This window comes from Odontesthes bonariensis, chromosome 15 (assembly GCF_027942865.1).
Source record: "Odontesthes bonariensis isolate fOdoBon6 chromosome 15, fOdoBon6.hap1, whole genome shotgun sequence".
NCBI classification, from domain to species: domain Eukaryota; kingdom Metazoa; phylum Chordata; class Actinopteri; order Atheriniformes; family Atherinopsidae; genus Odontesthes; species Odontesthes bonariensis.
Genome location: NC_134520.1, coordinates 13,496,137 through 13,518,300, shown reverse-complemented (window position 1 = coordinate 13,518,300; position 22,164 = coordinate 13,496,137). Strand labels below are relative to the sequence as shown.

Genomic DNA, 22,164 nt, shown 5'->3' with positions numbered 1-22,164 from the left:
GCATGAACTGGTATTTATTGGCCTCAGTTACATTTCTCACATTTTTTCCATGTTTTTGTCTGCAATCAGTTACCAAACCTGTTCGGCTTACATGCACCTGCGTAGTAAATCTATTTGATGCCTTTTGCCACTACTGCACTTTGTAATGTTGGCTTGGCTCTGCTTACCTCTCAGCATCTAATCTCTGATTAAATTAACTGAAACAGCATTAGAGATCTTTCACTTAATGTGCGATATGAGAGCTGAATAGGGTTTGCTTGTCAAGTAGGTGTGGTTTGCAGCTTGTTATGTAAGCACTTTCCCCTTTTGTTCAGACTATGAGCTGCTGTATTTTTCAGTTGCCTGTCCTGGGTGAGCTGAAAAAAGGAATATATCAAGCGTCAACAGACTTAATAAAAATACTGCTGCTTTAAAGAGAAGATCAGCTCAGACATTGCGACTGCTGCTGCCTGATTTGCTCCTTTAACCATGTGGCTTTACAATATTTTGCTGAGCTTTGATCTAAAGGGACTTTTCTTGTTTATTTTTCTATTCCTCCTGATTGCGGACTTCCTCAGAAACAAGAAACCATCAAATTTTCCTCCAGGACCGCAGGCTCTCCCCTTCTTTGGGAATATCTTAAGTGTGGACAGCAAACACCCACAAAATTATTTTTGCAAGGTACTGATTTATATACAGGTCTAAGCTAAGGGGGATCATCAAATATTACTTAACAGCTTTTTTCAAATCTATTTTTAATTACTTGTTCAGCGCAACTTATGTTTTGTGTATTTTCTTATATATTTTCATAAAAACTGTTCACTTTAAGTTGTTTGCATTTAGGTTTCCAATGATAATGTATATGCAGACATATAAAGCAGTTGCTAGCATCTTGTGGTTAAATTGTAGATGTGATTGGAAAATCTGACCTTAAAACAACAATTTTATTCGCTCAATTTCTAATTTATGACCTTTATATAGTGCACTGGCATGTTTTTTTTTTTTTTTTATCAGTGTCTGTTCATTGTTTTATTGTTCACAGTTAGCTGACATCTATGGAAATGTCTTCAGCGTCCGCTTCGGCAGTGATACACAGGTGATTGTGTCAGGGTACAAGATGGTGAAGGAAGCCTTAGTGACACAAGCTGAGAACTTTGTGGATCGACCACACAGTGCGATAACTGAGAGGCTTTACTCTGGACACTCAAGTATAAAATCGTTCCTATTTTAGTCACTTTGTGTAGAGACATTGGTATCCATAATCCTTTAACTTCCTCACCTGTGCATGTCCATTCTAGACGGTCTATTCATGGCCAATGGTGAAACATGGAAGAAACAGCGGCGCTTTGCTTTGTCTACCTTACGCACCTTCGGCCTGGGCAAAAGCACCATGGAACAATGTATCTGTGAGGAAACCCGATACCTGCAGGAGGAAATACTGAAGGAGAAAGGTGGTTTACATTGAGAATGACGTACACTCGGATCATATTCCTGCACTACCGACAGCTAACGATCCAAGCAACCGTTTTTTTTTAACCATTGACCTCCTCTTCCTCAGGTGAACCTTTCAGCCCTGCAGGCCTCTTCAACAATGCCGTATCTAACATTATTTGCCAGCTGGTGATGGGCAAAAGATTTGACTACAGTGACCACAACTTTCAGGTCATGCTGAAGTATTTATCTGAGGCATTTGAGCTGGAGGGATCCATATGGGGTCGAGTAAGTCAATGAAATTCTCTTAGACACCGACAGAGAAAGACATTGTCACAGACTGTGAGATGTCAGAGGTTTACCACAGAAGGAGAAAAATGACGTTTTGAATAAAGATTTTTCTTATCTCGTTTTGTTTCGAGTAGCTCTATGAGACATTCCCTGGTGTGATGAAACACATGCCAGGTCCTCACAACAAAATGTTCAACAATTACAACATCATACAAGACTTCATCAGTCAGGAATCAAACAGACACAAGAAGGACCTGGACCGCAACAACCCCCGGGACTACATTGATGCTTTCCTTATTGAAATGGAGAAGGTATGGAGGCAGCTGCATTCCAACAATTTCACTCTACAAAAGTACCAAACAGACATTTCTGTCAACCTCCCTGCCATTAACTGATGTAGCTTCTTTGCATTTCGGAGTAGCACAAAGAGTCTGAACTGGGCTTCACTGAGACCAATCTGGCACTCACCTCTCTGGATCTCTTCCTGGCTGGAACAGAAACAACGTCCACCACTCTGCTGTGGGCTTTGGTTTTCCTCATCAAAAACCCTGAAGTCCAAGGTGGGTGACGTGCTACATCCTACAAGGTGCAAAAAAGATTGAAAATAGTTATGCTTGTTAGTACAATAGTTGCTAATAACCATCAAATGCATATACTTCTGAGGCCGCTGAGACAAACATTAGTTTCATGTGTTTAATCATAAAGCAAACTGTTAGGAGCTGATATTAGAAACAGAAAAGTTAATGGATGGCTGCTGATTGTTAATACTATGGAAACAGCAGCTGCGTTCAAAGTAGCTGCAGACATACCTGCTTCATCATATTCAGGGACAGAGGTTGGAGTGTGGCTTATTCAGCAGTGACCAATGGCATAGTACAACCTGTAAAGGTCACCAGTCCATCTTGCATATATCTCTTCATGTTTTCTTTTCATAGATATTCAGCTCAAACACCAAAGAAAGGAAAAGAATTTTTTTTCCTTAGTAATTTTAAATGGAACATCAAGGACAGAGAATTTGGCAGGCAAAAAATATTCAATCTTAGGAGCTTTAATGACTATTTCTCCCTCAGCCGAAACTAAAGTTCTTTCAATTTCTCATGTAGAGAAAGTCCAAGCAGAGATTGACAGAGTGATTGGACAGACCCGCCAACCCTCCATGGCCGACAGACCAAACCTGCCTTACACTGATGCTGTCATCCACGAGGTCCAGAGGATAGGAAATATCGTTCCTCTCAATGGAATGAGGACAGCTACCAAGGATACAACCCTGGGAGGTTATTTAATACCCAAGGTGCTTTTACAATATAGTCATTTTAAGAGTTAGTAACAAGCGTTTCTAGTCGTGTTCTTGCAGAGTATCGGTGTGTAATCCTTGGGGGTTTTGCTGTTTTCAGGGCACATCGCTGATGGCCATGTTGACCTCTGTGCTGTTTGACAAGACTGAATGGGAGACTCCGGACACCTTCAACCCAGGACACTTCCTCGACGCTGAGGGAAAGTTTGTGAAGAGAGGAGCATTCCTTCCTTTCTCTGCAGGTAAATCACTCATTTTATATCTTAAATATCCCATGAAATGGCTGGCAGAATGCCATTTTCCCGTAAAAATATTCACGTTGCTTCCGAAAACTGAACATGTGGAGTAAACCGCCAACCCAGTCTGCCGTGACTGTGCGTCATCTACTGTTCCTCATCAGTTCTGCTACAATTCAAAGTTTGAGTGTTTATTGTGCACAAAAAAACAACATTTAAAGCCCACGACTGCAGGATGAGTCCACAACATTTTAAAAGTAGTTTTCCTAAATAAATTTTCCAGTGAAAGATTAAATCACATACAATTAAGAAAAGCTACTAAACAACTCTTTAGTAATTTTTGGGACAGATACTGGTATATAGGTATGTTAAGCTCAAGACATATACATTACAAACAGTTTAATTTGGGACTTTTTAAGTAGATGTTGTCACGCTTAGCTTTTAAGCATGTATGTGTTTGTTCCTCAGGGAAGCGCGTGTGTCTGGGAGAAGGCCTCGCCAAGATGGAGTTGTTCCTGTTTTTGGTCAGCTTACTCCAGAAGTTCTCCTTCTCTGTTCCTGAGGGAGTAGAGCTGAGTACAGAAGGAATTACTGGAACTACACGCGTACCTCATCCCTACAAGGTTTATGCCAAAGCTCGCTGAGTTACGCAACATTTTGCCAAACCAGGTCCCTCAAAAACAAGTGTGAAACAGGGAAAACTGGGGAAATGTTTTTGGAAGCAAAGCTGTATTCACTGCTGAATGATTACTGATGGTGAGGAAAGTTAGATGGTAGGGATCAGGTATTATTACAATGTCACTGTGTGAATACCATTATTAATGACAAAATGTATGAAAATGATATGTGAAGCTGTTCAGCTGTGTCATTTATATAAAGTGTAAAGAAATTGTGGCTCACAAACTGGAATCTTTAAGACATTTGAATAAATTTATATGTGATTAATTCTGCATCACAAACCATAAACTAAATGCTGATCTTTAATCTTCTTTTGCTCATCTTGAATTTGATGCCCACATGAGATTTCAGTTTCATGCTGAAACTCCACAACAGCAGCACTGCATCAGGGACTTGGGAGAATGAAAAGGAAGAGGCCCTGGTTCATACTTTCCAGGCAAAGTGTCTTCGTTCATCTATATCATACTAACATAGAGTGACTGGCTCTTAGTTTGGTCCTTCACCCATGAGTCAGTTGTCATGAGAGACCCTATTAGAAGCATATGTTCGTGACAAAGTTCCCAGGGAAACTGAGACACAAATGCATCCACTGGGAAAATTCAATGAAGAGATTCTTTTACCGTAATGTTGTGCTCACCTGTGCCCACGTACGTTCCTCCAGGAATTCTGAATACTGTAGTACTGCTTGTTTGTGTACTCAAATTTTTGTCAATTGTACCAGCAGTTTGTTAGTTTTTGAACATTAAACGGCTGGCCTGTGAAATAAAGAGAAAATGCAGGTAAAACAAAGAAACTGCTTAAACACCAAACCGAATGCTTTGACCTTTATTTACACTAACTAGTTGCTACTTTTGTTTGCCAACCAGTACAGTTTTAGCACTTCACCCACCAGTGACGGAGCCAGAAGATTTCTGTAGAGGGGGCCAGGCTGAGACAACAAGACTGACATATCGAAGTAAATCATGTTTAGCAGCACATGAATGATCAAATGAGATCCGGAGAGGTTTATAGTCTGAACTGCTGATTAAAGTTGTGAGAAATTTACATTTAAAGTAAATTAGATAAGTACAGATATGGATTGCTCCGCTCAGTTTGACTTATTTGTCTATTTATCTATGGTTTGTAGCTGGTTTTACTTATTCCTATTTTAGCCTACTTTTTGTCTGTTTGTTTTTAACTGACTTATTTTATGCATCAATTTATTTTCATGTCATTCTTTTTCTATGTTGTTTGAATTAAATGTGTTTTTCATTTAATTTTATTTCATTTCACTTATATCTATAGTCTAATTGTGCCCTTGAAAGATGAAAGAACTGAATGCTTTTGCAGTTCTGTTATCTTCCTCTTGTGTTTCTTCATTGGAAATTCTACAATATTTAGGAAATCTAAATAAGTCTTTCATTAGTACCTCTGTTCATAAGTCTCTTGTATTGGGGTTTATTTATTCATTCATTTATTCAAAATCAGAACAAGGTTTATTCGTTCTTTGGGCTTCGAGGGGGATTGAAGCTGGGGTAGGGTAGGCAGGGCAGTTGGAATATCCTGTTTTTATTGCTTCTCTTAGGTTTCTATTATCATTTGCTTTTACAGTCTGTCAAGACATTTTGCTTCATTCAGCTTGTATAAGAAGTGTGATATGAATAAAGTCTGATTGACTAAATTATAAAACAAACTGCAACAAAGCTGATAAGTTGCAATTTGTCATTGTTCTTAAAGTACCTGTGTAATGGATGCTATATTCTGTTCTCACACAAATAGAGATTGCAATTCTGCTACAAAGACACAACAAGTGGACATGCCATTAACTTTGAAAACTGCCCACAAACAGAGTTTGCACAGTATTGATTGATCTGTATTATGTTGAGTGTTTCTTATTGTTTGACAGTCTTTGACAAATACAAATACTTCCAGTGGAATGACATTTGGCTTGAACAGGCAGCTTTTTCTGCTTATTAAGCATGAACTGGTATTTATTGGCCTCAGTTACATTTCTCACATTTTTTCCATGTTTTTGTCTGCAATCAGTTACCAAACCTGTTCGGCTTACATGCACCTGCGTAGTAAATCTATTTGATGCCTTTTGCCACTACTGCACTTTGTAATGTTGGCTTGGCTCTGCTTACCTCTCAGCATCTAATCTCTGATTAAATTAACTGAAACAGCATTAGAGATCTTTCACTTAATGTGCGATATGAGAGCTGAATAGGGTTTGCTTGTCAAGTAGGTGTGGTTTGCAGCTTGTTATGTAAGCACTTCCCCCTTTTGTTCAGACTATGATCTGCTGTATTTTTCAGTTGCCTGTCCTGGGTGAGCTGAAAAAAGGAATATATCAAGCGTCAACAGACTTAATAAAAATACTGCTGCTTTAAGGAGAAGATCGGCTCAGACATTGCGACTGCTGCTGCCAGATTTGCTCCTTTAACCATGTGGCTTTACAATATTTTGCTGAGCTTTGATCTAAAGGGACTTTTCTTGTTTATTTTTCTATTCCTCCTGATTGCGGACTTCCTCAGAAACAAGAAACCATCAAATTTTCCTCCAGGACCTCAGGCTCTCCCCTTCTTTGGGAATATCTTAAGTGTGGACAGCAAACACCCACAAAATTATTTTTGCAAGGTACTGATTTATATACAGGTCTAAGCTAAAGGGGATCATCAAATATTACTTAACAGCTTTTTTCAAATCTATTTTTAATTACTTGTTCAGCGCAACTTATGTTTTGTGTATTTTCTTACATATTTTCATAAAAACTGTTCACTTTAAGTTGTTTGCATTTAGGTTTCCATGATAATGTATATGCAGACATATAAAGCAGTTGCTAGCATCTTGTGGTTAAATTGTAGATGTGATTGGAAAATCTGACCTTAAAACAACAATTTTATTCGCTCAATTTCTAATTTATGACCTTTATATAGTGCACTGGCATGTTTTTTTTTTTATCAGTGTCTGTTCATTGTTTTATTGTTCACAGTTAGCTGACATCTATGGAAATGTCTTCAGCGTCCGCTTCGGCAGTGATACACAGGTGATTGTGTCAGGGTACAAGATGGTGAAGGAAGCCTTAGTGACACAAGCTGAGAACTTTGTGGATCGACCACACAGCGCGATAGCTGAGAGGCTTTACTCTGGACACTCAAGTATAAAATCGTTCCCTTTTTAGTCACTTTGTGTAGAGACATTGGTATCCATAATCCTTTAACTTCCTCACCTGTGCATGTCCATTCTAGACGGTCTATTCATGGCCAATGGTGAAACATGGAAGAAACAGCGGCGCTTTGCTTTGTCTACCTTACGCACCTTCGGCCTGGGCAAAAGCACCATGGAACAATGTATCTGTGAGGAAACCCGATACCTGCAGGAGGAAATACAGAAGGAGAAAGGTGGTTTACATTGAGAATGACGTACACTCGGATCATATTCCTGCACTACCGACAGCTAACGATCCAAGCAACCGTTTTTTTTTAACCATTGACCTCCTCTTCCTCAGGTGAACCTTTCAGCCCTGCAGGCCTCTTCAACAATGCCGTATCTAACATTATTTGCCAGCTGGTGATGGGCAAAAGATTTGACTACAGTGACCACAAATTTCAGGTCATGCTGAAGTATTTATCTGAGGCACTTCAGCTGGAGGGATCCATATGGGGTCGAGTAAGTCAATGAAATTCTCTTAGACACCGACAGAGAAAGACACTGTCATAGACTGTGAGATGTCAGAGGTTTACCACAGAAGGAGAAAAATGACGTTTTGAATAAAGATTTTTCTTATCTCGTTTTGTTTCGAGTAGCTCTATGAGACATTCCCTGGTGTGATGAAACGCATGCCAGGTCCTCACAACAAAATGTTCAACAATTACAACATCATACAAGACTTCATCAGTCAGGAATCAAACAGACACAAGAAGGACCTGGACCGCAACAACCCCCGGGACTACATTGATGCTTTCCTTATTGAAATGGAGAAGGTATGGAGGCAGCTGCATTCCAACAATTTCACTCTACAAAAGTACCAAACAGACATTTCTGTCAACCTCCCTGCCATTAACTGATGTAGCTTCTTTGCATTTCGGAGTAGCACAAAGAGTCTGAACTGGGCTTCACTGAGACCAATCTGGCACTCACCTCTCTGGATCTCTTCCTGGCTGGAACAGAAACAACGTCCACCACTCTGCTGTGGGCTTTGGTTTTCCTCATCAAAAACCCTGAAGTCCAAGGTGGGTGATGTGCTACATCCTACAAGGTGCAAAAAAGATTGAAAATAGTTATGCTTGTTAGTACAATAGTTGCTAATAACCATCAAATGCATATACTTCTGAGGCCGCTGAGACAAACATTAGTTTCATGTGTTTAATCATAAAGCAAACTGTTAGGAGCTGATATTAGAAACAGAAAAGTTAATGGATGGCTGCTGATTGTTAATACTATGGAAACAGCAGCTGCGTTCAAAGTAGCTGCAGACATACCTGCTTCATCATATTCAGGGACAGAGGTTGGAGTGCGGCTTATTCAGCAGTGACCAATGGCATAGTACAACCTGTAAAGGTCACCAGTCCATCTTGCATATATCTCTTCATGTTTTCTTTTCATGGATATTCAGCAAAGAAAGGAAAAGGATTTTTTTTCCTTCTTTTTTTTTTTTAAATGGAACATCAAGGACAGAGAATTTGGCAGGCAAAAGATATTCAATCTTAGGAGCTTTAATGACTATTTCTCCCTCAGCCGAAACTAAAGTTCTTTCAATTTCTCATGTAGAGAAAGTCCAAGCAGAGATTGACAGAGTGATTGGACAGACCCGCCAACCCTCCATGGCCGACAGACCAAACCTGCCTTACACTGATGCTGTCATCCACGAGGTCCAGAGGATAGGAAATATCGTTCCTCTCAACATAATGAGAACAGCTGCCAAGGATACAACCCTGGGAGGTTATTTAATACCCAAGGTGCTTTTACAATATAGTCATTTTAAGAGTTAGTAACAAGCGTTTCTAGTCGTGTTCTTGCAGAGTATCGGTGTGTAATCCTTGGGGGTTTTGCTGTTTTCAGGGCACATCGCTGATGCCCATGTTGACCTCTGTGCTGTTTGACAAGACTGAATGGGAGACTCCGGACACCTTCAACCCAGGACACTTCCTCGACGCTGAGGGAAAGTTTGTGAAGAGAGGAGCATTCCTTCCTTTCTCTGCAGGTAAATAACTCATTTTATATCTTAAATATCCCATGAAATGGCTGGCAGAATGCCATTTTCCCGTAAAAATATTCACGTTGCTTCCGAAAACTGAACATGTGCACCGCCAACCCAGTCTGCCGTGACTGTGCGTCATCTACTGTTCCTCATCAGTTCTGCTACAATTCAAAGTTTGAGTGTTTATTGTGAACAAAAAAAACAACATTTAAAGCCCACAACTGCAGGATGAGTCCACAACATTTTAAAAGTAGTTTTCCTAAATAAATTTTCCAGTGAAAGATTAAATCACATACAATTAAGAAAAGCTACTAAACAACTCTTTAGTAATTTTTGGGACAGATACTGGTATATAGGTATCTTAAGCTCAAGACATATATATTACAAACAGTTTAATTCGGGACTTTTTAAGTAGATGTTGTCACGCTTAGCTTTTAAGCATGTATGTGTTTGTTCCTCAGGGAAGCGCGTGTGTCTGGGAGAAGGCCTCGCCAAGATGGAGTTGTTCCTGTTTTTGGTCAGCTTACTCCAGAAGTTCTCCTTCTCTGTTCCTGAGGGAGTAGAGCTGAGTACAGAAGGAATTACTGGAACTACACGCGTACCTCATCCCTACAAGGTTTATGCCAAAGCTCGCTGAGTTACGCAACATTTTGCCAAACCAGGTCCCTCAAAAACAAGGGTGAAACAGGGAAAACTGGGGAAATGTTTTTGGAAGCAAAGCTGTATTCACTGCTGAATGATTACTGATGGTGAGGAAAGTTAGATGGTAGGGATCAGGTATTATTACAATGTCACTGTGTGAATACCATTATTAATGACAAAATGTATGAAAATGATATGTGAAGCTGTTCAGCTGTGTCATTTATATAAAGTGTAAAGAAATTGTGGCTCACAAACTGGAATCTTTAAGACATTTGAATAAATTTATATGTGATTAATTCTGCATCACAAACCATAAACTAAATGCTGATCTTTAATCTTCTTTTGCTCATCTTGAATTTGATGCCCACATGAGATTTCAGTTTCATGCTGAAACTCCACGACAGCAGCACTGCATCAGGGACTTGGGAGAATGAAAAGGAAGAGGCCCTGGTTCATACTTTCCAGGCAAAGTGTCTTCGTTCATCTATATCATACTAACATAGAGTGACTGGCTCTTAGTTTGGTCCTTCACCCATGAGTCAGTTGTCATGAGAGACCCTATTAGAAGCATATGTTCGTGACAAAGTTCCCAGGGAAACTGAGACACAAATGCATCCACTGGGAAAATTCAATGAAGAGATTCTTTTACCGTAATGTTGTGCTCACCTGTGCCCACGTACGTTCCTCCAGGAATTCTGAATACTGTAGTACTGCTTGTTTGTGTACTCAAATTTTTGTCAATTGTACCAGCAGTTTGTTAGTTTTTGAACATTAAACGGCTGGCCTGTGAAATAAAGAGAAAATGCAGGTAAAACAAAGAAACTGTTTAAACACCAAACCGAATGCTTTGACCTTTATTTACACTAACTAGTTGCTACTTTTGTTTGCCAACCAGTACAGTTTTAGCACTTCACCCACCAGTGACGGAGCCAGAAGATTTCTGTAGAGGGGGCCAGGCTGAGACAACAAGACTGACATATAGAAGTAAACCATGTTTAGCAGCACATGAATGATCAAATGAGATCCCGAGAGGTTTATTGTCTGAACTGCTGATTAAAGTTGTGAGAAATTTACATTTAAAGTAAATGAAATAAATAGAGATATGGATTGCTCCGCTCAGTTTGACTTATTTGTCTATTTATCTATGGTTTGTAGCTGGTTTTACTTATTCCTATTTTAGCCTACTTTTTGTCTAGTTTTTAATTGACTTATTTTTATGCATCAATTTATTTTCATGTCATTCCTTTTCTATGTTGTTTGAATTAAATGTGTTTTTCATTTAATTTTATTTCATTTCACTTATATCTATAGTCTAATTGTGCCCTTGAAAGATGAAAGAACTGAATGCTTTTGCAGTTCTGTTATCTTCCTCTTGTGTTTCTTCATTGGAAATTCTACAATATTTAGGAAATCTAAATAAGTCTTTCATTAGTACCTCCGTTCATAAGTCTCTTGTATTGGGGTTTATTTATTCATTCATTTATTCAAAATCAGAACAAGGTTTATTCGTTCTTTGGGCTTCGAGGGGGATTGAAGCTGGGGTAGGGTAGGCAGGGCAGTTGGAATATCCTGTTTTTATTGCTTCTCTTAGGTTTCTATTATCATTTGTTTTTACAGTCTGTCAAGACATTTTGCTTCATTCAGCTTGTATAAGAAGTGTGATATGAATAAAGTCTGATTGACTAAATTTTAAAACAAACTGCAACAAAGCTGATAAGTTGCAATTTGTCATTGTTCTTAAAGTACCTGTGTAATGGATGCTATATTCTGTTCTCACACAAATAGATGATTGCAATTCTGCTACAAAGACACAACAAGTGGACAGGCCATGAACTTTGAAAACTGCCCACAAACAGAGTTTGCACAGTATTGATTGATCTGTATTATGTTGAGTGTTTCTTATTGTTTGACAGTCTTTGACAAATACAAATACTTCCAGTGGAATGACATTTGGCTTGAACAGGCAGCTTTTTCTGCTTATTAAGCATGAACTGGTATTTATTGGCCTCAGTTACATTTCTCACATTTTTTCCATGTTTTTGTCTGCAATCAGTTACCAAACCTGTTCGGCTTACATGCACCTGCGTAGTAAATCTATTTGATGCCTTTTGCCACTACTGCACTTTGTAATGTTGGCTTGGCTCTGCTTACCTCTCAGCATCTAATCTCTGATTAAATTAACTGAAACAGCATTAGAGATCTTTCACTTAATGTGCGATATGAGAGCTGAATAGGGTTTGCTTGTCAAGTAGGTGTGGTTTGCAGCTTGTTATGTAAGCACTTCCCCCTTTTGTTCAGACTATGAGCTGCTGTATTTTTCAGTTGCCTGTCCTGGGTGAGCTGAAAAAAGGAATATATCAAGCGTCAACAGACTTAATAAAAATACTGCTGCTTTAAGGAGAAGATCGGCTCAGACATTGCGACTGCTGCTGCCAGATTTGCTCCTTTAACCATGTGGCTTTACAATATTTTGCTGAGCTTTGATCTAAAGGGACTTTTCTTGTTTATTTTTCTATTCCTCCTGATAGCGGACTTCCTCAGAAACAAGAAACCATCAAATTTTCCTCCAGGACCGCAGGCTCTCCCCTTCTTTGGGAATATCTTAAGTGTGGACAGCAAACACCCACAAAATTATTTTTGCAAGGTACTGATTTATATACAGGTCTAAGCTAAAGGGGATCATCAAATATTACTTAACAGCTTTTTTCAAATCTATTTTTAATTACTTGTTCAGCGCAACTTATGTTTTGTGTATTTTCTTATATATTTTCATAAAAACTGTTCACTTTAAGTTGTTTGCATTTAGGTTTCCATGATAATGTATATGCAGACATATAAAGCAGTTGCTAGCATTTTGTGGTTAAATTGTAGATGTGATTGGAAAATCTGACCTTAAAAGAACAATTTTATTCGCTCAATTTCTAATTTATGACCTTTATATAGTGCACTGGCATGTTTTTTTTTTTTTTTTATCAGTGTCTGTTCATTGTTTTATTGTTCACAGTTAGCTGACATCTATGGAAATGTCTTCAGCGTCCGCTTCGGCAGTGATACACAGGTGATTGTGTCAGGGTACAAGATGGTGAAGGAAGCCTTAGTGACACAAGCTGAGAACTTTGTGGATCGACCACACAGCGCGATAACTGAGAGGCTTTACTCTGGACACTCAAGTATAAAATCGTATTTTAGTCACTTTGTGTTGAGACATTGGTATCCATAATCCTTTAACTTCCTCACCTGTGCATGTCCATTCTAGACGGTCTATTCATGGCTAATGGTGAAACATGGAAGAAACAGCGGCGCTTTGCTTTGTCTACCTTACGCACCTTCGGCCTGGGCAAAAGCACCATGGAACAATGTATCTGTGAGGAAACCCGATACCTGCAGGAGGAAATACAGAAGGAGAAAGGTGGTTTACATTGAGAATGACGTACACTCGGATCATATTCCTGCACTACCGACAGCTAACGATCCAAGCAACCGTTTTTTTTTAACCATTGACCTCCTCTTCCTCAGGTGAAACTTTCAGCCCTGCAGGCCTCTTCAACAATGCCGTATCTAACATTATTTGCCAGCTGGTGATGGGCAAAAGATTTGACTACAGTGACCACAACTTTCAGGTCATGCTGAAGTATTTATCTGAGGCATTTGAGCTGGAGGGATCCATATGGGGTCGAGTAAGTAAATGAAATTCTCTTAGACACCGACAGAGAAAGACATTGTCACAGACTGTGAGATGTCAGAGGTTTACCACAGAAGGAGAAAAATGACGTTTTGAATAAAGATTTTTCTTATCTCGTTTTGTTTCGAGTAGCTCTATGAGACATTCCCTGGTGTGATGAAACACATGCCAGGTCCTCACAACAAAATGTTCAACAATTACAACATCATACAAGACTTCATCAGTCAGGAATCAAACAGACACAAGAAGGACCTGGACCACAACAACCCCCGGGACTACATTGATGCTTTCCTTATTGAAATGGAGAAGGTATGGAGGCAGCTGCATTCGAACAATTTCACTCTACAAAAGTACCAAACAGACATTTCTGTCAACCTCCCTGCCATCAACTGATGTAGCTTCTTTGCATTTCGGAGTAGCACAAAGAGTCTGAACTGGGCTTCACTGAGACCAATCTGGCACTCACCTCTCTGGATCTCTTCCTGGCTGGAACAGAAACAACGTCCACCACTCTGCTGTGGGCTTTGGTTTTCCTCATCAAAAACCCTGAAGTCCAAGGTGGGTGATGTGCTACATCCTACAAGGTGCAAAAAAGATTGAAAATAGTTATGCTTGTTAGTACAATAGTTGCTAATAACCATCAAATGCATATACTTCTGAGGCCGCTGAGACAAACATTAGTTTCATGTGTTTAATCATAAAGCAAACTGTTAGGAGCTGATATTAGAAACAGAAAAGTTAATGGATGGCTGCTGATTGTTAATACTATGGAAACAGCAGCTGCGTTCAAAGTAGCTGCAGACATACCTGCTTCATCATATTCAGGGACCAAGGTTGGAGTACGGCTTATTCAGTAGTCACCAATGGCATAGTACAACCTGTAAAGGTCACCAGTCCATCTTGCATATATCTCTTCATGTTTTCTTTTCATAGATATTCAGCTCAAACACCAAAGAAAGGAAAAGGAATTTTTTCCTTAGTTATTTCAAATGGAACATCAAGGACAGAGAATTTGGCAGGCAAAAAATATTCAATCTTAGGAGCTTTAATGACCGTTTCTCCCTCAGCCGAAACTCAAGTTCTTTCAATTTCTCATGTAGAGAAAGTCCAAGCAGAGATTGACAGAGTGATTGGACAGACCCGCCAACCCTCCATGGCCGACAGACCAAACCTGCCTTACACTGATGCTGTCATCCACGAGGTCCAGAGGATAGGAAATATCGTTCCTCTCAATGGAATGAGAACAGCTACCAAGGATACAACACTGGGAGGTTATTTAATACCCAAGGTGCTTTTACAATACAGTAATTTTAAGAGTTAGTAACAAGCGTTTCTAGTCGTGTTCTTGCAGAGTATCGGTGTGTAATCCTTGGGGGTTTTGCTGTTTTCAGGGCACATCGCTGATGCCCATCTTGACCTCTGTGCTGTTTGACAAGACTGAATGGGAGACTCCGGACACCTTCAACCCAGGACACTTCCTCGACGCTGAGGGAAGGTTTGTGAAGAGAGGAGCATTCCTTCCTTTCTCTGCAGGTAAATCACTCATTTTATATCTTAAATATCCCATGAAATGGCTGGCAGAATGCCATTTACCCGTAAAAATATTCACGTTGCTTCCGAAAATCTGAACGTGAAGTAAAACGTCAACCCAGTCTGCCGTGACTGTGCGTCATCTACTGTTCCTCATCAGTTCTGCTACAATTCAAAGTTTGAGTGTTTATTGTGCACAAAAAAAACAACATTTAAAACCCACGACTGCAGGATGAGTCCACAACATTTTAAAAGTAGTTTTCCTAAATAAATTTTCCAGTGAACGATTAAATCACATACAATTAAGAAAAGCTACTAAACAACTCTTTAGTAATTGTTGGAACAGATACTGGTATATAGGTATGTTAAGCTCAAGACATATACATTACAAACAGTTTAATTCGGGACTTTTTAAGTAGATGTTGTCACGCTTAGCTTTTAAGCATGTATGTGTTTGTTCCTCAGGGAAGCGCGTGTGTCTGGGAGAAGGCCTCGCCAAGATGGAGTTGTTCCTGTTTTTGGTCAGCTTACTCCAGAAGTTCTCCTTCTCTGTTCCTGAGGGAGTAGAGCTGAGTACAGAAGGAATTACTGGAACTACACGCGTACCTCATCCCTACAAGGTTTATGCCAAAGCTCGCTGAGTTACGCAACATTTTGCCAAACCAGGTCCCTCAAAAACAAGTGTGAAACAGGGAAAACTGGGGAAATGTTTTTGGAAGCAAAGCTGTATTCACTGCTGAATGATTACTGATGGTGAGGAAAGTTAGATGTTAGTTGTCCTCTTGTGTTCTGTTTCATATTTACTTACTGTATTACTTTTTCCTGCTCGTTTTTGATTGCTCACACCTCTGTCTTGTTGTATTGTTTGTTCATCCCTGCCTGCTAGTGTTTTCCCCACCAATCCATGTTCTGCTCACTCCCCTCACCTGAGCTTCTCCTCCCTCTCTTCACCTGTTCTTCCTCCCCTTTGTTTTCAAGTTATTTATTTTGTTGTTGCGTCATTAGTCTTCCAAAGTAGGTCTTGCCGTTCTGGTCTTTGTCTCGTAGTTGTATTTGTATTGTAGTCGTCATGGTCAGGTTTTCCCTATTTGCCTTGTTCTTCCATTTTCTGTTTTTGGACCTTGCCTATAACCCTTTTTGGTTGTATTAAAGATGCTTTGTTCAAAGTCCCTCAGCCTGCAGTGTCTGCATTTGGGTCCACCTGCTTTGCCACCCCAAAAACCTGACAGTATGTACGTGTGAAAAAATGACAAACATGTTGCAAATACTAAATAATTGTTTGGCCCCACTCACTACTAAAGTAATTACTTGAAAAGAGTTAAATAGTACTAAGTTACTTTATTTTATGTCACACTTGGATGAATGGGTCATTTTTGACCCATGTGTGTAAATTCGATGTAGTAATATAAAAACTACTTTTGTTTATAAAATATGAAAGTAAAAATGAAAATAATGATCAGTGGTGATCAAAAACAAGATATTTAAAGAATACTTGGAATATTCAATCATAAATTAAATTGATTTCAAAAGATAGAACAAAGAGAAACTCAGCCAGCATAAAATTACCTTGGAAATGAATGCGGGTCATTTTTGACCCATGTTGTGCATTAGAGGGGGTGTGCATATGTTGCGCATCAAAGGGTATATAAAGCTGTCAAAAAGATGTGTTGGCTTTTGGCCCAGAAGTCCTAAAGTCCCATGTCCACAGTTAGGTTTGTGAAACAATGTACACTAATTTGTTGATGCTTGTCTTTAAATGACATTGTGCTCTGGTGATGCCTGCCCATGATGAAACTGTTTTCACTCTTGTGAACAAAAATGAAGAAAAAAAAATACTCCCGCACTCTATCCCACTGCAAACAGGAGTTAGAAAGCATAGTCCACAAACAGGCCCAAAAGCCCTTTTTTGCCTTGACTCCTGAAAATAATGAACAAAGCTGTTAGACCCTGGAATTTTCCAACACTGAGAGAGACAACATCTGTGGAAACAGAGAACAGGTTGTTTATTTTCCTCTCAGACTGGAATCTTTGTACAGATCAGGCAGCAGGATGTTTGTTAACTCCTGTACTTTGACAGAGGTAATCAAATACTCTTGATCTTATCTGAGAAAACATTTTGATCACTCTTTTCCTGCATATTGAGCCCATGTGCAATTTTGAGATCAATGGAACATTCCACGATTATTATTTGTTTTGACATATTTTGACAAACATTTCATTCATTTTGACGCAGTATCTTGGTGGATTTACCAGTGTGCTGTGGATTATTATGCAATTGAAAAACTTCAACTTTCACATGGATGATCCAAAATAGTCTTCAGGCACTCAATATGAAACAGAGTTCAAATGTTAGAGAGACACATTAGTCAAAGTGTTGATTTTGTCTAAATCATCTGGTCCATCTTGTCCTCCACTGTATACATGAGTACTGGCAGCAGCTAACTGGAAGACTTCCAGCTGAAGCCTTTTTTTCTTTTCTTTTTTTCTTTTTTTAAATCGAAGGGTCCAGAGAGGTCAACAGTGTTATGTAACAATGATGTAGCCCTTTTTTGTGTGTGTGTACTCTCCACTCCTCACCCAGTTTGCTCTGCACACACGGTCCTGCCTGCAGGAATAACTTTTTCAGCCTTTTTCAAGTGCTTTCAGCATGATTTTTCAAACTTTATTTGATTGTATGGACTTCACTTACTGGCTGTTGTTAGTTTTTGCATTACTGCTTTTATTTGATGTGGTAAATAACTGGAGGCCTCACAGCTTCCCTCCTGGACCCTTGTCCGTGCCTTTTCTAGGAAATGTCTTCACTGGAGTCAACTTCAAAACAATGGAAAAGGTAAGGGGAGCAGAAAAAAAAGCTTTTTGAGTATGTGCATTAGCGTCTTTCCAAACAGCAGAGTGTGGAATTGCAAATCAGATCTTTAATATCAGTGAGAAATTTGCCTTACAGAGATTTTTTTTTTTTTTCACAAAGGGCAGAAGGAATAACTGAAACTATGCAACAACAGGAGATAGCAACTCAAAAGTTTTTTTTACTCTTAACAATAGTGAAACTGGATTTATAATTAGATTAAACATCTACTGTTTTTGGCTGTGGTTTTAATTTGGATTTGTCCTTTGTAATGATAATATCTACTGTACGTATGTAGTCATTCACCTCTTTAAAGGTTGTAAGATGTAACATATTCTCAATTGGAGCTCACACAGGAGTATGGCCCCATCTTCAGCTTAAGGAGAGGCAGCGAGAGGATGGTGTTTATTTCAGGGTATAAGATGGTCAAAGAGGCTCTTGTCAGCCAGTTGGACAGCTTTGTTGACCGACCAGTTGTCCCTCTTTTCCATGTTATCTTCAAGGGCATTGGTGAGTTGGCAAGCAAGTGCTTGAGAGCCTGAATGTGAAGCATGCTAAGCAAAAGTCTTTCCCCTTCTGTAGGGCAAAACAAATTCTCCTTATTCTCTTTATCATATGTCCAGAAAATATTTTTCTAATGATTCAATGTAACATGTTCAGGCGTAGTTACGAGTAATGGTTACCTGTGGAAGAAACAGAGGAAGTTTGCCAACACTCACCTGCGTTACTTTGGAGAGGGTCAGAGATCACTGGAAAAATATCTTGAAATGGAGAGCAACTTCCTTTGCGAGGCCTTCAAAGAGGAACAAGGCGAGAAAATTATGAAAATTCATTTGAAGTGCTTGACGTGAAGTGATTTTTCTAGTGTGATTTACCTTGAATTCACCAAATTTTCAGGAAGGCCATTCAACCCTCACTACACTGTAACTAATGCAGTGGGTAACATCATCTCCTCTGTGATCTTTGGGCATCGCTTTGAATACTCTGACTCAAGCTTTCGCAAATTTCTGGAGTTGGACAATGAAGCCATTTTTCTCTCTGGCAATGCTCAGACTCAGGTAATGTCTCTTGAAGCTACCGTGCTTCACAAAACAAACAGTTTTGCTGGTCTGTGATCTGAGAGTTTATTCCATCAACAGCTGTATGATGCCTTCCCTGGCTTGATGAAGCACCTGCCAGGACCTCACCAGACTGTCCACGCCAACTACCAGCAAATCCTGACCTTTCTGAAAAAGGAAATAGAGAAGCATCAAGAGGAGTGGAACCCAGATGATCCTTGTGATTTTATTGACGTATACCTGGGAGAGATGGAGAAGGTAACATAAATACCCTTCTGTAGGGCAAAACAAATTCTCCTGTTGACATTTTTTTTCAAATTTGTCTTGAAACAAAAATGAAAGCATCCACGTGACTAAAAGTAAGATCTAATGACCACATCATGTCACAATGAGCTCTCTGTCTGACAGAAGAGAAAGTTTTATCACCCAAAAAATGTATTCAAAAGTCTATTAGGGGACAATGTGAGGCACCTGCCTTCCAGTTTAATCAAACCAAATGCATATCTTCCAAACTTCCAAACAGTCTTTTGAGACCCCCTATCTACAAGAAGGGAAGGACAGTGGTCGCTTTTACTGAAATGTTTCTGATGGCTTCTGTCAGACATAACCCCCAAAGTGAGTGATCTCCATAGTACAAGCACAATATTTGCGATTGTCAAAGAGCCAGAGATTTCTTATGACATGTCATCTTGCCATTGCAATTCATATCAATAGTACAAGCACTACAGTTGTCAAACACACTGAAAATGTCCCTTTTCCACAACTTAAAGATTAAACAGGTAGCATCATAAAGGACTCTTGGGTTACTTCACTTACATCAACAAGTGTAGTAGCTATCATCTGTTAAAAACTGGTATATTTCTTCTGGGTTAATGAGGCTGACATGCTCCATCTCTGTCTGATGAATGGAAAGCAGCACCTGCTTGAAAGGGGCATGTTCACCATAAACCAACGTCAGGTTAGCTTGCTAACACTGTGGACTATGTAAGCATGTTATCCTCATATCAGACTCCTATGCAGCTACAGAGTCCTAGTGCTTCATGTGCTGGTTGTAGCACACAGTCAGCACATGAAGCACAATTTGTAACCCTTGTTGAGTTTGTGCTATGACTTTTCAGTACAGCTTAAAATTGTTCATCCCTCTAAATAGTTGGTAGTTCATATAATATCATGGAGCAAGAGTCTGAGTTCTAGGGCTAACATGTATTGTATGCTTGATATGTTGTTAAAACAGTATAAAGATGTTTGGATAGGATGTTTCCTACCGACAGAGCACAGTTCCCTCCATCAGAACTTTATTGTATAGTTTTCTAAATAGTCAATATTCAAAGGTTTCAATGACCCATCCTAAAATGAGCACACTTAAAAATTTAACGGAAGACGTTTTAGGTTATATTTGTCTAAAACTCTGAGGATTTGGTGTAATAACATATAAAGTAGCCTATGTTAGCACTAACACAAAGCACTTTGTGTAATGTGGTGAAATAACAATCCTTTCTGTTGGAAAATAAGAAAAAAGAGGATCCCCAGGCTGGCTTCAACACTGAAACACTGCTGGTTTGCATGCTTGACCTGATTGAGGCTGGAACAGAAACATCTGCCGTTACGTTACGCTGGGCCATTCTATACATGATGCACTACCCACAGATACAGGGTCTGTATTCCTGTGAATGTTATGGATAATGTTTAGGAGTTCAAGCATGACGGCTTATCGTGCTGCATGACACAGCTGTTTCTCTGATTCCTGTCTCAGAGAAGGTCCAGGCAGAGATAGACAGAGTGATCGGACAGTCTCGTCAGCCCACCATGGCTGATAGACCCAGCCTGCCCTACACTGACGCTGTCATCCATGAAACCCAAAGGATGGGAAATATTGTTCCCTTGGGATTTCCCAAAATGGCCAGTAGAGACACTACATTGGGAGGATACTTCATTCCAAAGGTAGGAGACTATTAACCAGACTCCCCAAGGGGTCAATATCATGTTGTTAAATCTGCTAATTATTTGCACATCAGTAGCATCACATGACTCTTTTTCCAGGGAACAGCGATTACTACCATCCTTTCATCAGTGCTGTTTGATAAAGACGAGTGGGCAACTCCAGATGTCTTCAATCCTGGGCATTTCTTGGATTCAGAGGGCAAGTTCCTCAAAAGAGATGCCTTCTTACCTTTTTCAGCAGGTCTTTGTCAAGCTTCTTATTCACAGTATCAATTTTAGCTTGTCATCAAAAAGTAGCTTAGCAATAGTTTCTTCTATAAGAAACAATAGAACTGCCACTGACGCAGATGACAGCGAGTCCAACGTCTCTCATGTTTCCCCACAGGTAAACGAGTGTGTTTAGGGGAGCACCTCGCCAAAATGGAGCTGTTTCTTTTCTTTACAACTCTCCTCCAACGTTTTACTTTCTCACCTGTTCCGGGAGAAATGCCCAGCTTGGAGGGTGTGTTGGGCTTCACTCATTCCCCTGATAATTTCAGGGTTCTGGCTGTGCTTCGCTGACGTCATCCTAACCGAACATCAGGCATCAGTGAGGAGAACAAAATAACAAGCCTGGGCTTTGTAGGCTATACAACCCCAGTTCTAACAAGGCTGGAACAATGTGTAGAGTGTGCATAAAAACAGAATGCAATGATTTGCAAATCATATGAACAAATTAGGACTGGGCAACGATAAAAATTTTTAATCTAATTAATCACATGATTTCCCCGATTAATCATGATTATTCACATTTGTACGCAAAATCCAAAAATTAATTCAAAAGTAGTGTATAGCTTTTAGCATTTAGTTTTATTTTAAATGTGCTGCCATATGAATGAAAGTGCCATAACATTTGTTGTGCAAACACACTTTTAACATCAGCATTTTTATGTAGAGGCCTCACTCCACTGTCTGTTTCGTTGAATGACTTGCCGCTATCAGTTGTGTGTTTTGCCTTTAAGTGATATTTTAGACTGGAACTACTACGGTGAGAAGACAATTCAACTTGGCTGTGTTTACAGATGACTTTGGTTCTGTCGACTCCGTCGTCTGGAAGAACTTTAAAATAAAAATGGCAGAGTAAAAGTTCTGTACCCTTCTCCATGTTTGGTGGATCCGCCAATTACGTTCTTTTCCGGTTCCGCAGCAGACAGCAACAGACTTTTACAATAACAAAATAAATAGAAAACCTAAAGCTCCTTACCAATAAAGGCCACTATCTCCCCAAAAAATCCTTTGAAGAATAAAATCATATATTTTACATATGTGTGTGTGTGTGTGTGTGTGTGTGTGTGTGTGTGTGTGTATTCAATATCTTATCATACAATAGTTCCCTGAC

The 22,164-nt window shown here is 39.5% G+C and overlaps 4 protein-coding genes across 4 annotated transcripts; all 4 read left to right on the top strand.

Moving 5' to 3' along the window:
• Positions 1-341: 341 nt before the first annotated feature.
• Positions 342-4,718, top strand: LOC142400263 (cytochrome P450 2J6-like). The gene is made up of 9 exons (XM_075485035.1): positions 342-660; positions 1,022-1,187; positions 1,278-1,430; positions 1,538-1,698; positions 1,836-2,012; positions 2,123-2,261; positions 2,805-2,992; positions 3,096-3,237; positions 3,700-4,718. The coding sequence occupies exons 1-9, from the start codon at positions 469-471 to the stop codon at positions 3,873-3,875; spliced, it is 1,494 nt and encodes a 497-aa protein (XP_075341150.1). The 5' UTR covers positions 342-468; the 3' UTR covers positions 3,876-4,718.
• Positions 4,719-6,176: 1,458 nt separating this feature from the next.
• Positions 6,177-11,674, top strand: LOC142400264 (cytochrome P450 2J6-like). Its single transcript, XM_075485036.1, has 9 exons — positions 6,177-6,525; positions 6,881-7,046; positions 7,137-7,289; positions 7,397-7,557; positions 7,695-7,871; positions 7,982-8,120; positions 8,659-8,846; positions 8,950-9,091; positions 9,550-11,674. Exons 1-9 carry the CDS (start codon positions 6,334-6,336, stop codon positions 9,723-9,725), a joined length of 1,494 nt encoding a protein of 497 aa, XP_075341151.1. The 5' UTR covers positions 6,177-6,333; the 3' UTR covers positions 9,726-11,674.
• Positions 11,675-12,039: 365 nt separating this feature from the next.
• On the top strand, positions 12,040-16,111 carry LOC142400265 (cytochrome P450 2J6-like). Its single transcript, XM_075485037.1, has 9 exons — positions 12,040-12,374; positions 12,735-12,900; positions 12,987-13,139; positions 13,247-13,407; positions 13,545-13,721; positions 13,832-13,970; positions 14,513-14,700; positions 14,804-14,945; positions 15,408-16,111. Exons 1-9 carry the CDS (start codon positions 12,183-12,185, stop codon positions 15,581-15,583), a joined length of 1,494 nt encoding a protein of 497 aa, XP_075341152.1. The 5' UTR covers positions 12,040-12,182; the 3' UTR covers positions 15,584-16,111.
• A 1,384-nt stretch (positions 16,112-17,495) lies between these two features.
• Positions 17,496-22,086, top strand: LOC142400267 (cytochrome P450 2J2-like). The gene is made up of 9 exons (XM_075485039.1): positions 17,496-17,772; positions 18,135-18,297; positions 18,448-18,597; positions 18,685-18,845; positions 18,927-19,103; positions 20,358-20,499; positions 20,599-20,786; positions 20,886-21,027; positions 21,172-22,086. Exons 1-9 carry the CDS (start codon positions 17,590-17,592, stop codon positions 21,345-21,347), a joined length of 1,482 nt encoding a protein of 493 aa, XP_075341154.1. The 5' UTR covers positions 17,496-17,589; the 3' UTR covers positions 21,348-22,086.
• The last annotated feature ends 78 nt before the right edge of the window (positions 22,087-22,164 follow it).

Coding starts and splice junctions, on each gene's coding strand:
- LOC142400267 (XM_075485039.1), top strand. CDS start 17,590: ATGATTTTTCAAACTTTATTTGATTGTATGGACTTCACTTACTGGCTG. Junction 18,846..18,926: donor CTGGCAATGCTCAGACTCAG/GTAATGTCTCTT, acceptor TTCCATCAACAG/CTGTATGATGCCTTCCCTGG. Junction 21,028..21,171: donor CTTCTTACCTTTTTCAGCAG/GTCTTTGTCAAG, acceptor GTTTCCCCACAG/GTAAACGAGTGTGTTTAGGG.
- LOC142400263 (XM_075485035.1), top strand. CDS start 469: ATGTGGCTTTACAATATTTTGCTGAGCTTTGATCTAAAGGGACTTTTC. Junction 661..1,021: donor CACAAAATTATTTTTGCAAG/GTACTGATTTAT, acceptor TATTGTTCACAG/TTAGCTGACATCTATGGAAA. Junction 2,262..2,804: donor CAAAAACCCTGAAGTCCAAG/GTGGGTGACGTG, acceptor TTTCTCATGTAG/AGAAAGTCCAAGCAGAGATT.
- LOC142400265 (XM_075485037.1), top strand. CDS start 12,183: ATGTGGCTTTACAATATTTTGCTGAGCTTTGATCTAAAGGGACTTTTC. Junction 12,901..12,986: donor GCTTTACTCTGGACACTCAA/GTATAAAATCGT, acceptor TGTCCATTCTAG/ACGGTCTATTCATGGCTAAT. Junction 13,722..13,831: donor TCCTTATTGAAATGGAGAAG/GTATGGAGGCAG, acceptor ATTTCGGAGTAG/CACAAAGAGTCTGAACTGGG.
- LOC142400264 (XM_075485036.1), top strand. CDS start 6,334: ATGTGGCTTTACAATATTTTGCTGAGCTTTGATCTAAAGGGACTTTTC. Junction 7,290..7,396: donor GGAAATACAGAAGGAGAAAG/GTGGTTTACATT, acceptor CCTCTTCCTCAG/GTGAACCTTTCAGCCCTGCA. Junction 7,872..7,981: donor TCCTTATTGAAATGGAGAAG/GTATGGAGGCAG, acceptor ATTTCGGAGTAG/CACAAAGAGTCTGAACTGGG.